Source organism: Panthera pardus, unplaced genomic scaffold (genome assembly GCF_024362965.1).
Source record: "Panthera pardus isolate Hobbes unplaced genomic scaffold, ASM2436296v1 HiC_scaffold_24, whole genome shotgun sequence".
Lineage (NCBI taxonomy): Eukaryota > Metazoa > Chordata > Mammalia > Carnivora > Felidae > Panthera > Panthera pardus.
Window position 1 is genome coordinate 59,792,353 of NW_026526810.1, and position 18,280 is coordinate 59,810,632.

Below are 18,280 nucleotides of genomic sequence, written 5' to 3' on the forward strand. Positions count from 1 at the left end.
AACAATGTTGCTAAACTAGGAAAGTACAGGAAATTGCTTTTGTTCCTGTAAACCTTATGTAATAGAATCTTATTTGGGGGATGTTTGGGCAGATATTTCTTTCTCATTTTGGAGGAGAAACTCTAAATTGTCTTTATTTCCAAAGACTTGAGAGATTCTTGTTGCGCATTTTGTTTATTTATTATGGCATCCTATTAGGACACACTGGTTATTTCAATATGCCTTGAAGTATTACATATGTTTTTATGTGAAACACGATTGCTTTTCTTTGTAGATTTCCAAGTATGGAAAGAGTATTAATAATGAAGTCATCTCTCTCAAGTAGTTTCTTCCGTACTCCATATACCAGGATGGATTTTCTTTTATGCCTATTCAGAGAATTTCTATTTAGTTTGTTGTTAGTAATTACCCTCCAGTCACTGTCTTCATATCTGTTTTCTAGATAACAGATTCCTAGTGTATACCTGTATTATGTATTATTCTTCTGTAAGTGTACTATCTTATACTTCTCTACATTAAATCTCATCTTAAACCTGTCCTTCCAAATCCCCAAATTCTCCATATCCATCCATGTACATGTTTGATCTTCGTTTCTTCCTTTTTTTTTTTTTATTACCCATCCTTGCTTTGTATCATTTGCAAACTTGATCATATTTGACTTTACATTTCCTCCAACTCATTAATGAGCACACTGGATAGATTATTCCTCTTTCCTGTGAGATTCTGTTAGATGTAGTGCTGGGTATTCTCAGTTGTAACTCTGCTGATAGCAATCCATTGCTTTCTTCTCATCATAGAATTCTTTCTCCACTGTGCTATACCATTATCCAAGTAATGGCTCTATTATCTCTGCTTCCTGGAGATACAGATAAAATCATTGTGTCCCCTTTTCTACTTATGCCATTGCTTACTTTTTTTCAAGTTACTCATTCTGGGGTGCCTGGTTATCTCAGTCGGTTAAGTGACCGACTTCGGCCCACGTCATGATCTCACGGTTCGTGAGTTCGAGCCCCACATCGGGCTCTATGCTGCTGGCACAGAGCCTGGAGCCTGATTCAGATTCTGTGTCTCCCTCTCTCTCTGGTCCTCCTCTGTTTGTGCTCTGTCTCTGTCTTTCAAAAATAAATAAACATTATAAATAACTAACTAAATAAATAAAGTTATTCAGTCTGAAAAAATAGAAATTTCTCAAAAAATTTCACTGAACATCATTGAGTCTTTAAAAATATTTTTAGTGAGGAAACATCTTGAAAGTACCGTCTAAATCTTTGCCTTCTTCACAGAAAATGGTCTGTACTTATTTGGATTTTAAGTAAAAAGAATAATTACTTTCCACACAGCTGAGAGTATGACTTAAATACATGTATTTATTTTTTCTGAATGTGGATTGCATTTTCGTAAATTATTCTGCTTCAAAATGGTTTTCTAGATGAGACCCAGTTCTTTTATAACTTTCAGAGCATAATGCATAGCCACATGTTTATTTTTAAAGTTATATTTTTTCTTTTACTTTCAGGAAAAAGAAGAAGTAGAGGGGATATCAGTAGGTGCTATACTTTCTGACTATCAGCGTGTTCGAGTAGAAAATGTGTAAGAGAGCATTAATTTCTCCTGTATTTTAAAAATTACATGTATTTTAAGAATGTGAATAAATGAAAATATAATTGTATCCAAATAATAAATAGAATGTGATATTGTACATATCTCATGGAACTATCTATATTACCAAAGTAACAAAATAAACTACAATAAAAAAATCAAGACAAAGATTTTTTAAAATCAAAAGTATTATTTTCAGTGTTTCCTTATTTGAATCAGTATACCTGTTTAATCCCTTTTAACTCATCATCATTTGTAATAAAAATCAGGAGCTAATAAGAGGAATACAGTGATATTTTAAAGAAAAAAAAAAGGCTTATTAAGGAATCATTCCTTTTTTGGTCTTTAGAATTCAGTTCTTGGCCAAAAATATTCATGTGATTAAAATACTTATATACAAAGTCATTCAACTTTCAAGGACTTTTTAGATTATTGCTCTCTCCATCTTTCTCACCCTCTAAGGTTGGTAAAATATTGTATCTCCAAATACCAAAATAATCCATTCCATTGATCTCTTCAAAAACCATGAAGTCAAGTGATAATATTGATTATTTAATGTTCACTTGGCAAAAGATCACATGAATTTATTTTTCATTTTTAGTTTCTGGATACATAAAATACTGTATAGAGACTTTACATATAATTAGATTAGCAAAAAGAAAATGTGGACTCCAGTATTAATCTTGCACACAACTTGACCTAGAAATAAGTAATTTTGCCATCCAAAAGGATAAATGCAAATCACATAAGGACTGTATTTGTGTAATTGTTTCAAATTCTTGACAAAGAAACATTCGTATCAACTATCACATCAAAAACTTGCATATTAATTGACTTGAAAACTTGTTTTATTTTTATTATTGCATTTATTTTGTTTCTAGTTCTACAGTGAATCCAAGGCAGTCAAAAGTCCAAAGTTTTTAGGGTTGCCCAGCTGGCGCAGACCGAAGAGCATGTGACTCTTAATCTCAGGGTTGTGAGTTTGAGGCCTGTGTTGGGTGTAGGGGTTACTAAAAAAAAAAAAAAAAAAAAAAAAGTAAAGCATTTTTTAAAAATCCAGAAGTTTTAAAGTAAACAGAGGAAATATAGGACAAAGCATAATTAAATGAAGGGGACTATGATGATCTCCTATTTTGGGGTGTGTATCTCTAGAGAAGGGAGAGTGGAGGTGGAAGTGGAGGAGGTCATATGTGTAATTTGAAAAAGATTTCCTTACGTTCTACTTGCCTACATTTGAGAACAACTGATCTACAAATGGAGATGGATTGCATAGCCCTTAAACCATATGTTGGAAATACTATTTTCATCAAGTTTTAGGTCACATTCTCTGAGAATTATTTAGCTTACAAATCTGTGTTTTTTAATAAGTTCAAGCCCACATGGTTTAATGGGTAGCCAAACTGTAGATGGGGCTGACATTTATTTATGAAAGTTAAAAGCCAAATGAAAATGTGCTCCTGATTAAGAGGCTGCTTTACATTTATATGGGAGAAAGGTCCATAGCATACCCATAGATAGAGCAAGATTTTTCTTAAAACAGTCTAGATACGCTTCAACACATGGTTAAAATACCCAGATTTTGTACCACTAGGCATATCTCCAATAATTTTATCCTTAAAAATGTTAAAGCAATGTTACTGGGAGTCCGTTGGTTTATAATAAACTCAGTTTTCAATTAGCGTGTCTTACATTTGTAGTTTGTATTGCATCAGTGTATTTTTAATATATAAAGTATTTAATAAATGTCACAGCTCAACTGCAGTAGTGACTTACAGAGGAAGTGTATTTGAGTCATGATATTTTGAACTGTTAAAGAATTTAAATAGGTAAAAAAAAAGTTTGACTTAAGTCTAGAAATAATCAAAAGGTTATGGTTATCAAAGCAACAATCAAGAATTTTACAATAAAGATAAGGGTGGAATAAGGTTTTTTCAATTAAAAAAAATCTTAGCTTTTTAAAAGAGGTAGAGAGCCCAGTTTCATAGGTAGGCATTAAACACTGGTAAGAGGACAGCTAGAATTATACTTTTGTTACATGGGTAGTTTCAGTTATATTATTTTTGTGTTTATTAACTTCCTCAACATTTCTGTAGATGCTCTGGGATATTTTACAAAGTATGTATAACAGTCTTCAGTAGGACGGTTTTGGTTTCTTTGAAAGGGTATGTATACATGGAAAAACTAGTGATATATATATATTTTTTTAAGTTTATTTATTTTGATAGAGAGAGAGAGGAGGAGGGGCAGAGAGAGAGAGAATCCCAAGCAAGCTCCGCACTGTCAGTGTGGAGACCGACGTGGGGCTTGAACCCACGAACCACAACGCCATGACCTGAGCCAAAATCAAGAGTCAGACACTCAGCCGACTGAGCTACCCTGGCCCTCCTAAAAGCAGTGATATTTTTAAGGCCATGTATGAGTAAATGACCAAACGTGGTATATTTACTAAGTATTGGGATTTTCTGAGAGAAAAAGAGATCATTGTGGCCTAGTAAGCCAGGCAAACTTACAGACACTGGGTTTTAGGGCTATGTTTTTTATTTGAAATCTGATTTCAGCCACTTATGCTGTGACTTGGGCAAGTCACTTGGTTTTGACTACCGTTGTTTGAATATTTATTTTATCTAGGCATTTGTACTATTTTCTTTATTTATATTACTTTTAATCAATTATAATCCTTCTTGAGGAAGTCACATTTAAACAAAGGCATGAAATAAGTGAAAAAGGTAGGAAGCATGTCTAGTATATTAGACAAGAGTGGGCAGTCCAATGGTGGTAGTTGGAGCGAAGGGAAAGTAGTAGGAGGTGAGGTATGAGAACCAACCAGAGTGAGATCCATGCAGGTCTATTGCAAGGACTTTTACAAGGAGTGATGTCGAGATTTGAGCAGAGGAGTCCCATAATCTGTTTTATGTTTTAAAAGGATCACACTGGCTGCTGCATTGAAAACTGATTTTAAAAGGGTAAGGGTAGAAGCAGGGAAAGAATTTAGGGAGATATTGACCCAAAAGATAACGGTGGCTCAGCCCAGGGTGTTCGCAGTGGTATTGGTGAGGAATGATTCTGTCCTGTATTGGGGTAGATTGGATGACAAATATGAAGGAAAAACAAAACAAAACAAAAGGAATAAAGGATGACTTCAATTTTTAATTTCTTAATCTTCTCAAGAACTTTGAAAGGAAATATTTTTGTTCCTATTTATGAAATAGGAAACTAAAGACCTAGAGTTTCATTGACTTGTCAAAGTCATGTTGCTAGTTAGTGTAGGGATAGGTTTCAAATCCACATTTGTCTTGACTCGAACTTATATTCTTTCTGCTGCACCATAATGTAAAATATGTAACACAATGCCTACAGCATATTTGGTGCTCAATATATTGTACTTTTTGTTCTTTTTTTTCCACTCAGAGTCAAATTCTTTTTAAAAATGTCAAAGTTGGTAGATAAGAATAGTTCATGTAACCATAGGTATTGTAAAGTCAATCAATATATGATTATTTTATTAGGATAAGTTGATTTGCCTATTTTGCATATGCTTCACAGTTTTGATACCCAAGGAAGTTCTAAAAACAAGAATAAGCATCCGTTGGCATTTGGAAGCTTTTTAGCATAGATTTCTAAACTTAGAGCCTTACTAAAATTAATATTTCTAATCTGCCTGGAGATTTCATTTTTATCTGTTTATGCATAGCCTGTGGAAATTAAATATGTTTATGTTGTATATATAAACTTCATTATGCAAAACATGTTTTTTTAAAGCATTTTAAATGCTAAAATCCTTGAGAGAAGCATTATGTTTAAAATCAAAGTAATTGCTATGGATCCAAGTATAGAACATTAAGATATCATCTGATTTTTTTCTTTTTATTTTATAGGTGTAAAAGGCTTAATCTCCAGCCTTTAGCTTACCTTTGGCAGAGAAACCAGGAAGATTTGCTCCGAGAGATGATATCATCTAACATTCAAGCAATCATCATCAAAGTAGCAGCTTTGGGTATGTAGCCAGACTTTCAAGGGAGCTGTCTGTTACCACACAGATAATCTGTATTCACTAATAAGCAGTTACAACAGAAAAGGAGGAATAATTTAAAATGTAAAAGTGTGGAATCACAACTGAAGTAGAGGGAAGTTTAAGATGGGTTTTTGACCATTTACCAAAGTGATTACAAATGAGCCTCATCATATTCTTTTTTAAATGTGTAACTGCCTCTAAAATTGTTATAACATTACGGACCTTTGATTTAAGGTCTTTTTATACTATTGGGAACCCAGGTTCACAGGAAACAGGAAAAAACCTTTCTTTCTTTCTTTCTTTCTTTCTTTCTTTCTTTCTTTCTTTCTTTCTCTTTTTAAGCTTCTTAAAATCTATATTTGTCACAACATGTGATATTTTTCTTATTTTTTTAAACATATTTTGAATATGTTAAAATAGAATGATTGGCTTTGTAGTGTCCAAAATAAGCAGAGTAGTAGGTTTTTGTTGGGGATGGTAAGAAGATTATAATTGAGAGACTGTCATTTGATCAGTTAGCATAGACACAACGGGCAGGTGGTAATGTGATTCAAATATGGATATTACATACGAACACACTTCATTTGTTGTTTTGAATTTTTATAATAATATTCATTTTCAATGGGTTTAGCTCAATGCATTTATTTCACAAACCTATTACAGTAAATGCCCTGGAGCCTCAGGTTTCTCAAAGACTAAATCATGTACCTCATTTGTGAGTTTACATTGCTGATCTCTGAAATAACGAGGTCTCAAGCTGTGGAGGATTTTAAAGACAAATTCACATTTTAAACAACATTAAAAGAAAGATCTCATAATATTTCTCCTTGGTAAACACCAATCTACTCTCTCCTTGTTGAAGTTAAAATGTTGTCTTTCATGGAAGGTCCTATAAAAAGAACCTGAAGTTGATCTTCTCAGCTTTTAAAAAGAGAAAGATCAAGGTGAGTGTTCTCATATTTGAGAAAAGATGGCTCAGCAACCCATGACTGAAATTCTCAGTATAGATATATTTGTCCTTTGAGTTTCTATGTAAATCTATACAGATTATGCTCTCTTGCTTTCTCTTTGTCTCTTGCTCTCTCTTTTGGATTTGCTAAGATTGCCTAGTTCTGTAATGAAGTTCATGTGACACTTCACTGGACAGTACATATTCTGTCACTTTTACTGTTGGAGAATAGGATGGCTTACAACCCAGAGAGAACCTACCTCATTAGCAAGACAGAGCCATAGGATATAACCTTACTGACACCTCTATTATAGTGTAACTGATATTGTGTGTCTTTTCACTGGTCTGTGTGGATGTGCGTGCACCTCTAAGTAAGGGTTAGAGATGGTGTTTCACTGTATTAAACTTTTGGATAAAGTGTAACGCTGAGCTAATTTGTCTTTATCATTCCAATGACAAAAGTATAGATCTGATTTTAACATTTTTAGCACATAGTTTCTATTGATTACCTAAAGGTATACAAAGATAAAAGTTATTCTTGAGAACAGTATTAAGAAAGGTTTCTTGAGTGGAACATTTTTTCTAAGGACACAAAAATGTGTAAATGGTGCGATATAGGTTTCCAAAGTTTTTTACCACCACCCTGCCCATTTAGTTTTCAGAAAGGGTTTCAATCAAAAAGTGGGACAAAAGGATCTTTATAGGGAGAGGGGTTCAGCAAAGTTTTGTGGCCTATTAGATTATAGAGTGGTCTTAGAAAAGGGTTCTACATAGGTGAATAAAAATGTATTTCTGATAACTGTGTCACATAACCTTGGTGTCTTGTAACCATCAGTGAATTCGTGCAATCTAACATTAACAACTTGGTGTTTTAAGAAGTTTCTGAGCTTTAGACTTACTTGAAGAACGATGTGTACATTGTATTTAAGAAGAATCTTGCCTTTTAGAAATACTTATTTTTAATTATGTGAGTAGTACATGAAAACATTCTAGCCACATAATATTAAATTTTTGTATATAAAGTTTCCATGTGTTTTCTGTTATCTTCTCTTCCTCCAGGCACTCCCTTTCCCGAGGTATATACCAGAGTAATAACTGATCATCTGTCTATGTCACTTCTTTTGTATATGTATTATGTATGAGTCGAAATCCTATGATTGTTTTATGGGGTTCTTAATATATTACATGAATGGTATTATAATCTGTGTATTGATTGGCAACTTGACTTTTTTACTCAACAATGTGTCTTAGGGATTTTTTTCCATGTCAGTAAATATATATCTATGTCAACTACTTGAGGTAAACAGGTATCACCTTGGTAGTCATGAGCCTTAGACTAAGGGCTGCTATGAACCTGATCTAACAAATGACTTAACTCATGCCAAAACAAAATCCTTAACTATTTTTTTCTTTTTTTTCTTTTCTTTTTTTCAATTCCAGTACAGTTAACATACAGTGTTATAGTAGTTTCAGGTGGACAATATAGTCAACTATTCTATACATTACTTAGTGCTGATCAAGATAAGTGTATTCTTAATTCCCTTCACCTATTTCACACACACCCCATCTCCCCTCTGGTAACCATTGATTTGTTCTCTATAATTGAGTCTTTTGTTTGTTTGTCTCTTTTTTTGTTGTTTATTTGTTTTATCTCTTGATTTCTACATATGAGTGAGATCATATGGTATTTGTCTTTCTCTGACTTAGTTTGCCTAGAATTATACCCTTTAGGTCCATCCATGTTGTTGCAAATGAAAGATTCCATTCCTTTTTTCTGGCTGAGTTATGTTCCTGTGTGTGTGTGTAGTTGTGTGTATGTGTGTATGTATGTGTGTGTGTGTGTGTGTGTGTGCCATAACGTCTTTATCCATTCATCTATGGAGGGACACTTGGTTTGCTTCCATGATTTGGCTATTGTAAATAATGCTGCAGTAAGCATAGGGGTGCATATATCTTTTCAGATGAATGTTTTCATATTCTTTGCATAAAGACCCAGCAGTACAGTTACTAGATCAGATGGTGATTCTACAAAATCCTAAACTATTTAAAGGAATACTATAAAATCCAGTACACACTAATTAAAATTCACTGTGCCTTGCATCTAAATTACCCAGCATGCAAAGAAGCAAGAACATTTGATTGATACTGAGTAATCAATCAGAATAGACCCAGATTTGGAATTAGCAGGCAAGGAAGTTAAAACAGCCCTTATAAATATCCTCAGTATGTTCAAAAAAAGTAGAAAAATACAGGATTGTGACAAGGAAGATAAAAGATATAAAAAGGCCCAAATACAACTTCAGAAATGCATTATCTGAAATGAACAATGCACAGCAATTAGACATTGCAAAAGAGCTGAATAAACTTGAAGACAAATAGAAAGTGTCAAAAATGAAACATAGAGGGCAAAAAAGGGACTGAAAATAATTAACACAACATTGGCGAGCTATGAGACTATATCAAGCAGCCTAACTTGAGTGTAGAGTCCCAGAAAAGGGAATGGGAGACTATTTGAAGAAATAATGGCCAAAAGATTTTCCTGATTTGATAAAAACTATAAGACTACAGATCCAAAGAGGAAAAACACAACACATTATAATCAAATTGCTGAAAACCAGTGGTAAAGAGAGAATCTTAAACGCAGCCAGTGTGAAAAGATTAATTTTATACAGAAAACAAAGATAAAAGTGTTAACAGACTTTGCTTTAGAAACTATGCAAACTATGGAAGATGATGAAAAGACATCTTTAAAGTATTGAAAATCACTAAATGTCACCAAGAATTTTATACCTAGTAAAATAGATTTCAAAATGAAGGTCAGATAAGGACATTTTCAGATAGTACAAAAGTTGAGAGAATTCATCACCTGCAGATCTGCATTACAAGTAATATTTTAAAAAGTTCTTTGGACAAAAGGAAAAAATTTATGACATTCAGCGTTACAAAAAGATAAAGAGCAGAGTAAATAATTATTTTAAAGTAAATTCTAAATCTATTTTACTTTTTGAATCTCTTTAAAAGATATATTAGATTATTTAAAGCAAAAATAATAGTATGTTGTGGGGTTGACAGCAAATGAGAAGTAAAATATATACAGTGCCACAAATAACAGAAGGGGGAAATATAGTGAAATGAAAGTATAGTGTGTAAAATTTCTAAATAATACATGATGTTGTATAATATTATTTGAACGTAGACTGTGATAGCTTAAAGATATAAACAATAATGCAGCTATTTTTTAAATTGTTTTTAATGTTTATTTATTTTTGAGAAAGACAGAGCGTGAGTGGGGGAAGGGCAGAGAGAGAGGGAGACACAGAATCCGAAGCAGACTCCAAGCTCTGAGCTGTCAGCACAGAGCCCCATGCGAAACCCGAACTCAGGAGCCGTGAGATCATGACCTGAGCCAAAGTCGAACGCTTAATTGACTGAGCCACCCAAGTATCCCTACAATAATACAACTATTAAAAAATAAAGCAGTATAGGTAATAGTCCAATAATGGAAAGTAAATAAAAAATTATAAGATAATCCAAAAGAAAGCAAGAAAGGGTAAAAAAAAAAAAAGAAGAAGAACAGATGAGACAAATAGAAAACAAAAATAAGATGGTAGATGCAGACTTTATAATTTTAATAATTACATTAAATATAAATGATCTTACTCCCTCAAAACAAAAGGGAGGGATTTTCAGATTTGAAAAAAACAAAAACAAAAAACCAAGGCCCAACTATATGCTCTGTATAAAAAATGTGCTTTAATTATAGAAACATAGGCTAAAACTGAAAGGATGGAAAGAGATGTTGTAACACTAATAAAAGAAAGCTGAAGTGGCTATATTTGCATCAGACAAAGTAGTCCTTAGAACAATGAGTATTATTAGGGATAAAGAGGGACATTTCATCATGATAATGGAGTCAATTTATCAAGAAAGCATAACAGTTTAAAGGTTTATATAACAATAACAGGGCTTTAAGATATTACAACACAAAACTGCTGCAAGGTGTATTGGACAAATCCACAATTGTACATGGAGCTTTCAATGTCTCTCTTCAGTAATAGCTAAAACAAGTAGACAGAAAATCATTAGGGATGTAGGAAATTTGAACAACACTACCAACCAGTTTGACCTAGTTAGCACTTATAAAATACTCCATCCATTAACAGCAAATTACATATTTTTTCCAAATGCACATGGCCATTCATTAAGATAGACCATATTGTGGATCATAAAAGAAATTTCAGTATGTGTAATATACTGAAATCAGGCAAAGTATGTTCTCTGACCACAGAAGAATTAAATTAGAGAAACATATTTACTGCTACAAATGCACAGAAATGGACAAAAAATATTTCATAGACATACTATATTTATTAACAGTCTCCGAGCAGTAGTGTCACTGAAAATAGAATGGGCAATTGATACACTAGCTAATTAAAATGGCTACTTAAAAGAAAGAAAAAAGGGGGCACCTGGGTGACTCAGTGAGTTGAGCATCTGACTTTTGATTTCTACTCAGGTCATGATGTCACATTCATGGGACTGAGCCCTGTGTCAGGCTCCATGCTGAGTGTGGAGCCTGCTTAAGATTCTCCCTCTCCCTCTGCCCCTCCCTCTGCTCTTGCTCTCTCTTGAAAGAGAGAAAGAAAGAAAGAAAGAAAGAAAGAAAGAAAGAAAGAAAGAAAGAAAAAGGAAGGGAAGGAAGGAAGGAAGGAAGGAAGGAAAGAAAGAAAGAAAGAAAGAAAGAAAGAAAGAAAAAGAAAGGGAAGGAAGGAAGGAAGGAAGGAAAGAAAAAGAAAGAAAAAAAGAAAGAAAGAAAGAAAAAGAAAGAAAGAGAAAGAAAAGAAAGAAAGAAAGAAAGAAAGAAAGAAAAAGAAAGAAAGAAAGAAAGAAAGAAAGAAAGAAAGAAAGATAGATAGATTGATTTAAGGGTTAGCTTAACCAGTTAAATGATTTTGTAGCTTAACTAGATAAAAGAAAGTAATGCCAAGACTCTACAGGGAAGATTTCTAGAATTGGGAGATAGGAATGAGGTGATAGGACACTATAAGTACACAACTATATATTTTTCCTACTTCACAAAATTTTTCTTTTGTCTTACTTGATCTGGTAGTTCCAGGCCTAAGTTTAAAGTTACCATAGGGAAGTATTATCAATGCACTAAACAAATATTGATACCACTAAGTTTGACATGCATATTATTTTTTATTATTATTTATTTAAATTCAAGCTAGTTAACATACAGTGTAGTATTGGTTTCAGGAGTAGAACCCAGTGATTCATCACTTACACCCAGTACTCATCCCAACAAGTGCCCTCTTTAATGCCCATCACCCATTTAGACCATTCTTAAAGACTCTTAGGGGTATGTCATAGCTTCATCCATGTAGGCAAGTTAAGGCCTGTCTGTAAACATAGGGCCATGTGTCCTATGATTCTTTATCTTTCAAATTCTATATCAGCCTGGGAGTGAGTCCAAGGAGATGTGTTAACAAAGCTATTGTTTTTACTGGCCTTGTGGATTTATAATACATCTGCTGAGCCAGAGAGACCAATCACAGGGGATAGGTTATGGGTCAAACAGGTAATAAATGGAAATGAAAGGAATCATAGGAAATAGAAATGTACCTATAAGCAGATTACAATTCTATGGAGGGGTGCAATCATGTGACCTCTGTGCCAGGGCCTCTCAGGTGGAGATTCTTAGGCATCTCTCTCAGATCTGATGCTGACTACTTAACTGTTGTCAAGAGAAAAGTCTGAACCTGTTTTTGCAGGGAAGGGAAATTGCTGATGTATGAGCTCTACCTAAAGATTCCATCTGTATAATTTGGAGCAACTAAATGACACAGTGCTATTTGATGACTCAGTAAAGGGCTAGTTTCTTACAGTTAGCACTCAGTTATTAGTGTAAAGGCAATAGTCTTTACCATTCTGATCATATTTCTGATGACTTGATAATTACTAAAGAATTATATAGGTGTAAGACTCTGAACAGTAGAGCTTTTGCTCTCTTTATGGGCATAAATCAAAACAATATGTTGCTAAGACATATGTATAATGGAAAACAGATTTCTGCTGCCTGCTATAGCTTGGTCTAGTCCTTTGAATACAGAATATGTCAGTGAAAATGGAATTTATTTAAGGAAACACCACCCTCGAGGGAGATAGATTTGGAGGAAATATAATGAATCAATATTACTGATAACTCCTTTGTGAAGTTATGCAAAATACTTTTATGGAATATCCATGACACCCACACAGAGCCATATTTGGGTATAATATACCAATTGACAACGTCATTGGACTTATTTTTGTGTGCAAACCATTTTCCTAAATCGTACAGATATACTAATATACTCTGGTAATAACTTATTTCGTCGTTTGACTGCTGTTGTCTCCTCTGTGCCAGATGTTCTGTCAGGATTTTGGGTACTGGGCTTGGGAAACTACATCAGACCAAAATAATGTTCCTGAAAGCTCATCATGATGAAAAGGACTTGCTAGTCCGAATAGAGACACTAGAGGGAGCTCTCCTCCAGGAGACTGGCTCTATCTAGAAATGGCCCTGGAGGGACAACAAAGCTTTAAATGACTGGACTAATAGAGTATTTACTTTAATGGAGCATCATTATCAGCTAACAGTGAAGGAAGAGGACTTGTATCCTTACCCAGGAAAGACTATTTAATATTCTAATCATTATGGAAGTTGATGTTTTTAAAGATCAATGACCAGGAGTAACGAAGGCAAGCAAAGGATGCCAACTATGGGAATACTATGGTCAACCTAAATTATGATAGGACATTACTGTACAGTGTGACCTTTATGTATGTTTTCTAATGGCCTAGGTACCACAGATTTATAGGGGTTTTATCTTTCTCATGATACATTGGTTGGGATTGGACAGATAAAGGAACAACACTGTGTTGTCCTGAAAAGAGCATCTTGCATAATGACATCTGGAATCTAATGACTGTTAAAGCCCATACTGTGATATCTGGGATATAGTTATGTTCTCAAACCAGATGGAATCAAGAATTTATTGAATGATAATTTCTGGTCATTACCCTAGTCACTGTGAATGTGTATGAAAAGAGTTGTTTTTGTTGGGGAAGAAATGGAGAATGTTACTATAATTCTAATTGACCTCGTATGTTAACCTGGGCCACAGTATATCTACTGTAACAAGCAAGGACCTGGAAAGCTCTTCTCATGGTCCTGGAATGCCTCCTGATTTGCTGTACTTTTTCATTACTTCTATTCTTTAAAAGTATCTGCATGGTTAGGGCTTTCTGAGCAAATTTGATAGAAACTTGGGACCTAGGCTAAAAGACAAGCATTAAAATTTAATTTATGACTGAACAGTGAGATTTACTTCTCTGGAAGTATATGTTTATATTTCAAGGGTCGGGGGATGAGACCAGGATCTTGGAGACATCTGGGTTGTAAAACTGAAGACACTAGTTTATTCCCCCCAGAGATTTTTTTTTTTTTTTCACATTCTAAAGTATGAAGACACAAGTCATTCCCTTCACTTTTTCAAGGAAAAACTCTCAGAAGGGGAGAGGGGAACAACTGTCTTCTTTTTCCTAAGTAAACATGCAGATTTGTCTTTGGGGAGATTCCTTACCTTCAAGTTTCAATTACTTGAAAGATTACATCTCATTCTCATCACCTGGCTCCTGTGAGAAGAGCTGGGGCAGAGAAGAGCCAGAATGGTATTATCTACTTATTATATGTAAGTAGTAATAATCATCTGTTCTGCTCCAGGAAACTCATATTAGCATTCAGCATATTAATAAATATAGATATTAAAATTTTAGCAATATATGAAACAGTCTGAGAATAACAATGCTGCTACTACTACCACCAGTATTATCGTTGAGAATCGCAAAAAAGAATTTTTTACATGTTTTTCTGAATGTTCCCTACCTATTTTTTGAGTTCTCTATTTGGTCCAAGCATAAAGCTATTATATACTGTACACTCTTTTTAACAGTTATTGGAGATACAATTAACATCTGTAATTCACAAATGTAAAGTGTACAACTCAATGTTTTCTGGTATATTCACATGGTTGTGCAGTCATCACCATAATCAGATTTTAGAACATTTTTGTACCCCCTAAAAGAAACTTGTATGCCTTAGCAATAATTCCCCATTTTTCCCCAACTTTCCCCCCGCATCTCCACTACTAAGCCTCTTGAAGCCACTTTGCATCTTTATGTCTTTATAGATTTGCCTATTCTATGTATTTATACATTTGCATATTTCATATGAATGGAATTTTACAATATGTGATCTTTTGGACTCACTTCTTTCATTGAAACAATGTTTTCAAGATTCATCTATTTTATATCATAGATTAATATTTATTGCCATATAATATTTTGTGATAAATTTTCTTTTATAGTTATTGCTTCAGTTTGCTATTACTCTGTTTAGGAATTTTGCATGTTCATAAGAGGGACTGATCTATAATTTTTTTTCCTAGTAATTACAGATGTGGGTAATAAAGTTACCGTGGCCTCATAAAGCTTTGTAGTGTTTCTTCTTTTAATATTACCTAAAAGTTTTTCTGTAAGATTGGTATTAATCTTTTCTTCAGTGTCTTGAAGTACTTATTGTTTAAGCCCTCTGGCCATGGAGATATCTTCAGGGAAAGTTTTCAATTCAAAATTCAATTTCTGTGTTAGAGTGACTGTTTAGATTTTCTACTTCTTATTTCAGTTTGATAAATTGTGTTTTTCCCAGAATTTTTTCTGTTTCTTCTATGTTGTGAAAATTATAGGTATAAAGTAATCCCTAATGACTTCTCATTGTCCTGTCATCTGTAGGATCAGTAGTGATGTCATCTTTTACATTTGTCTATTGATGGACTTGGGTTGCTTTCATATCTGACTATTACTAATAATGTGGCAATAAACAGAGAGGTGCATATATCTTTTTGAATTAGTGTTTTCATTTTCTTTGGATAAACACCTAGCAGTGAAATTATGGGATCATACAGTAATTCTATTTTTAATTTTTTGGAGAACCTCTATACTGTTTTCCACAGGGGCTCTACCAATTTGCATTCCCACCAACAGGGCACAAGGGTTTGGTTTGTTTTTTTTTTTCTCTCTTTTTTTTTTTTTTTTTTTTTTTTTACATCCTCACCAATACTTGTTATTTCTTGTATTTTTAAAATGCCTTATTTTTAATTTAATTGAAATTTAATGCTTGTGTTTTTAATTTTAGCCGTTCTTACAGGTCTAAGGTGATATGTCATTGTGGTTTCGATTTGCATTTCCCTGGTGATGAGTGATGTTGAACATCTTTTCATGTGTCTGTTGGCCATCTGTATGTCTATTCAGGTCCTCTACCCATTTGTTAATTAGACTATTTGGGTTTTTTTCGTGTTGAGCTGTTAGTTTTTTTATATATTTTTGTATATAAACCCCTATTGGGGTTGCAAATATCTATCCTATCAACCCCTATCATTTCCAAATATCTTCTCCCATTCAGTAGGTTGGCTTTTTGTTTTGTTGATGGTTTCCTTCACTGTGCAAAAACTTTTTACTGTGGTGTAGTCCCAGTAGTTTGATTTTGTTTTTGTCTCCCTTGACAGAGGAGACATCTAGAAAAATGTTTTTCTATAGCTCATGTCAAAGAAATTACTGTCTATGTTTTCTTCTAGAAGTTTTATGATTGCAGGTCTCACATTTAGGTCTTTTAATCCACTTTGAGTTTATTTTTGTATATGGTGTAAGAAAGTGGTCTAGTTTCATTCTTTTGCATATGGCGTCCAGGTTTCCCAGTACCATTTGTTGAAGCAATTATCTTTTCCCCATTATATATTCTTGCCTCCTTTGTCATAGATTAATTGACCATAAAAGTGTGGGTTTATTTCTGGACTTTCTATTCTGTGCCACTGGTCTATGTATCTATTTTTGTGCCAGTATAATATACTGTTTTGATTCCTACAGCTTTGTAGTATATCTGGAAATCTAGAATTGTGATACCTCCAGCTTTGTACTTCTTTTTCAAGATTGCTTGGCAATAATTCAACACTTTTATTGATGTGCCTATTCCCTCCTTCCCTGAGATACAGGAATGAATGCTTTCGCCTATGATCAGGCCCTTTTTCTCTCTTTCTAGTTGGGCTAATTTCTGGTAGGACTTGTGCATAGTCTGAGAGGTCTCTTATAAATGTGAGTCTGAAAAACCACCGAAGAGAATAGTAAATGATGATAGGAAACTCAACTGCAGCAAACATTATACCTGGAAGATAGTACCTCTTTCAGGAATATAAATTAGCAATATACTCTTCTATAAGATATTTCCCATTCTTACCCATTTCAAACATGTAGGTTTTTTCCCTTCTCTTATATTCTTCCAAGTTTCATATACTGCTTTCCTTGTATTTTGTTCACCCACATGTGTAATATTATTATCAGTGGTCCTCAACCATGGCTACACATTAGAATCCTCTGGGGAGATATTGAAAAAAGTACTTCTACATAGGCCCCGCTCTAATTTGGTAGTTCTGGGGTGAGGCATAGGTATTGGTATTTGTTAAAAGTTTGCCAAGTGATTGATATGAAGGGGCAGCCAAGATTGAAGATTACTCTCTGCCTATTATAATAATCTATTGTGGGGCGCCTGGGTGGCTCAGTCTGTTGAGTGTCCGACTTTGGCTCAGGTCATGGTCTTGCGATCCGTGAGTTCAAGCCCCACGTCGGCTCTGTGCTGACAGCTCAGAGCCTGGAGCCTGTTTCAGATTCTGTGTCTCCCTCTCTCTGACCCTCCCCCATTCATGCTCTGTCTCTCTCTGTCTCAAAAATAAATAAACGTTAAAAAAAATTTTATAATAATTTATTGTGCCACCTCTTAGGCTTTTCAGTGTATGCCTAATATCAAAATGCTCATCCTCATTGTATTTCATTGTTTGGGATATTTATGTCCCTAATTCTCTTAACAAAATTGTTCCAAGAAGGTATGTCATGTTAATATGGGCCAATATAGCCTGTGGCACACTGCTGCCTGTGTACTGGAGTTTAAGGAGCACCTTTTTTATTTTATTATGGTTTAACTTGATCTTTAGGAAAGAGTACTGGACTCAGAATCAAAATATGTCATTTCAATGCCTGATTTTATCATGTGTTAGCCTTGCAATCTAGAGAATTCACTTAGCCCCAGAACCTTCATTTTCACAGCTCCTATTTTCTTATCAGTAAAACAAATATTTTATCATCTGTCCTACTAAACATTTCTAAAGTAGGACTCTATGAAAGTTTTGAACAGCTTAACATGTTACACACATTAGTATTACTTCTAGACTGGTATAGGGATAATTATGAGTGACTTTTGATATGCAATGATGTATTTTAACAAGTACACATAGTGGGTAAGCTTTTCTCATATATTTCATTTGCTCTTTCATTTTTCCATTTGGAAAAAAAAAGAAGCTTGGGTGTTGTATAACTGTAATGCAACATAAATCCAATACACCACTCTCTCTCTTTGCCCCTATAAAACTCATTGGAAGTTTCCCATGCAAAAGGTGGAATTTAGACAAGAAAATTAAAGCTGGTGGTTTTCAATGGAAATGGAGCTAGGAGATGTATTTTTTTTTTAACAGGTTCAGAAAAGTCAGTGTCTGAACTAAGATTAAATTTTGTAGCTTTTTGGCTTCTTATGCTGTACTTGTTAATCTCACATTTTTATTTGCTTTTCAAAA

General features: G+C 34.0%; 1 protein-coding gene across 6 annotated transcripts in view; it reads left to right on the top strand.

The window, feature by feature from the left end:
• The window catches only part of DPH6 (diphthamine biosynthesis 6), a 439,826-nt gene that overhangs the window by 103,683 nt on the left and 317,863 nt on the right, over positions 1-18,280 (top strand). For all 6 annotated transcript variants that reach the window (XR_008417119.1, XR_008417120.1, XR_008417121.1 and 3 more), the window contains exons 4-5: positions 1,517-1,590; positions 5,475-5,593. Coding sequence is in view for 1 of the 6 variants with exons in the window: in XM_019442636.2 (XP_019298181.1) it covers positions 1,517-1,590; positions 5,475-5,593 (193 nt within the window). In the remaining 5 variants the exon portion in view is untranslated. The remainder of the gene's footprint in view (positions 1-1,516; positions 1,591-5,474; positions 5,594-18,280) is intronic.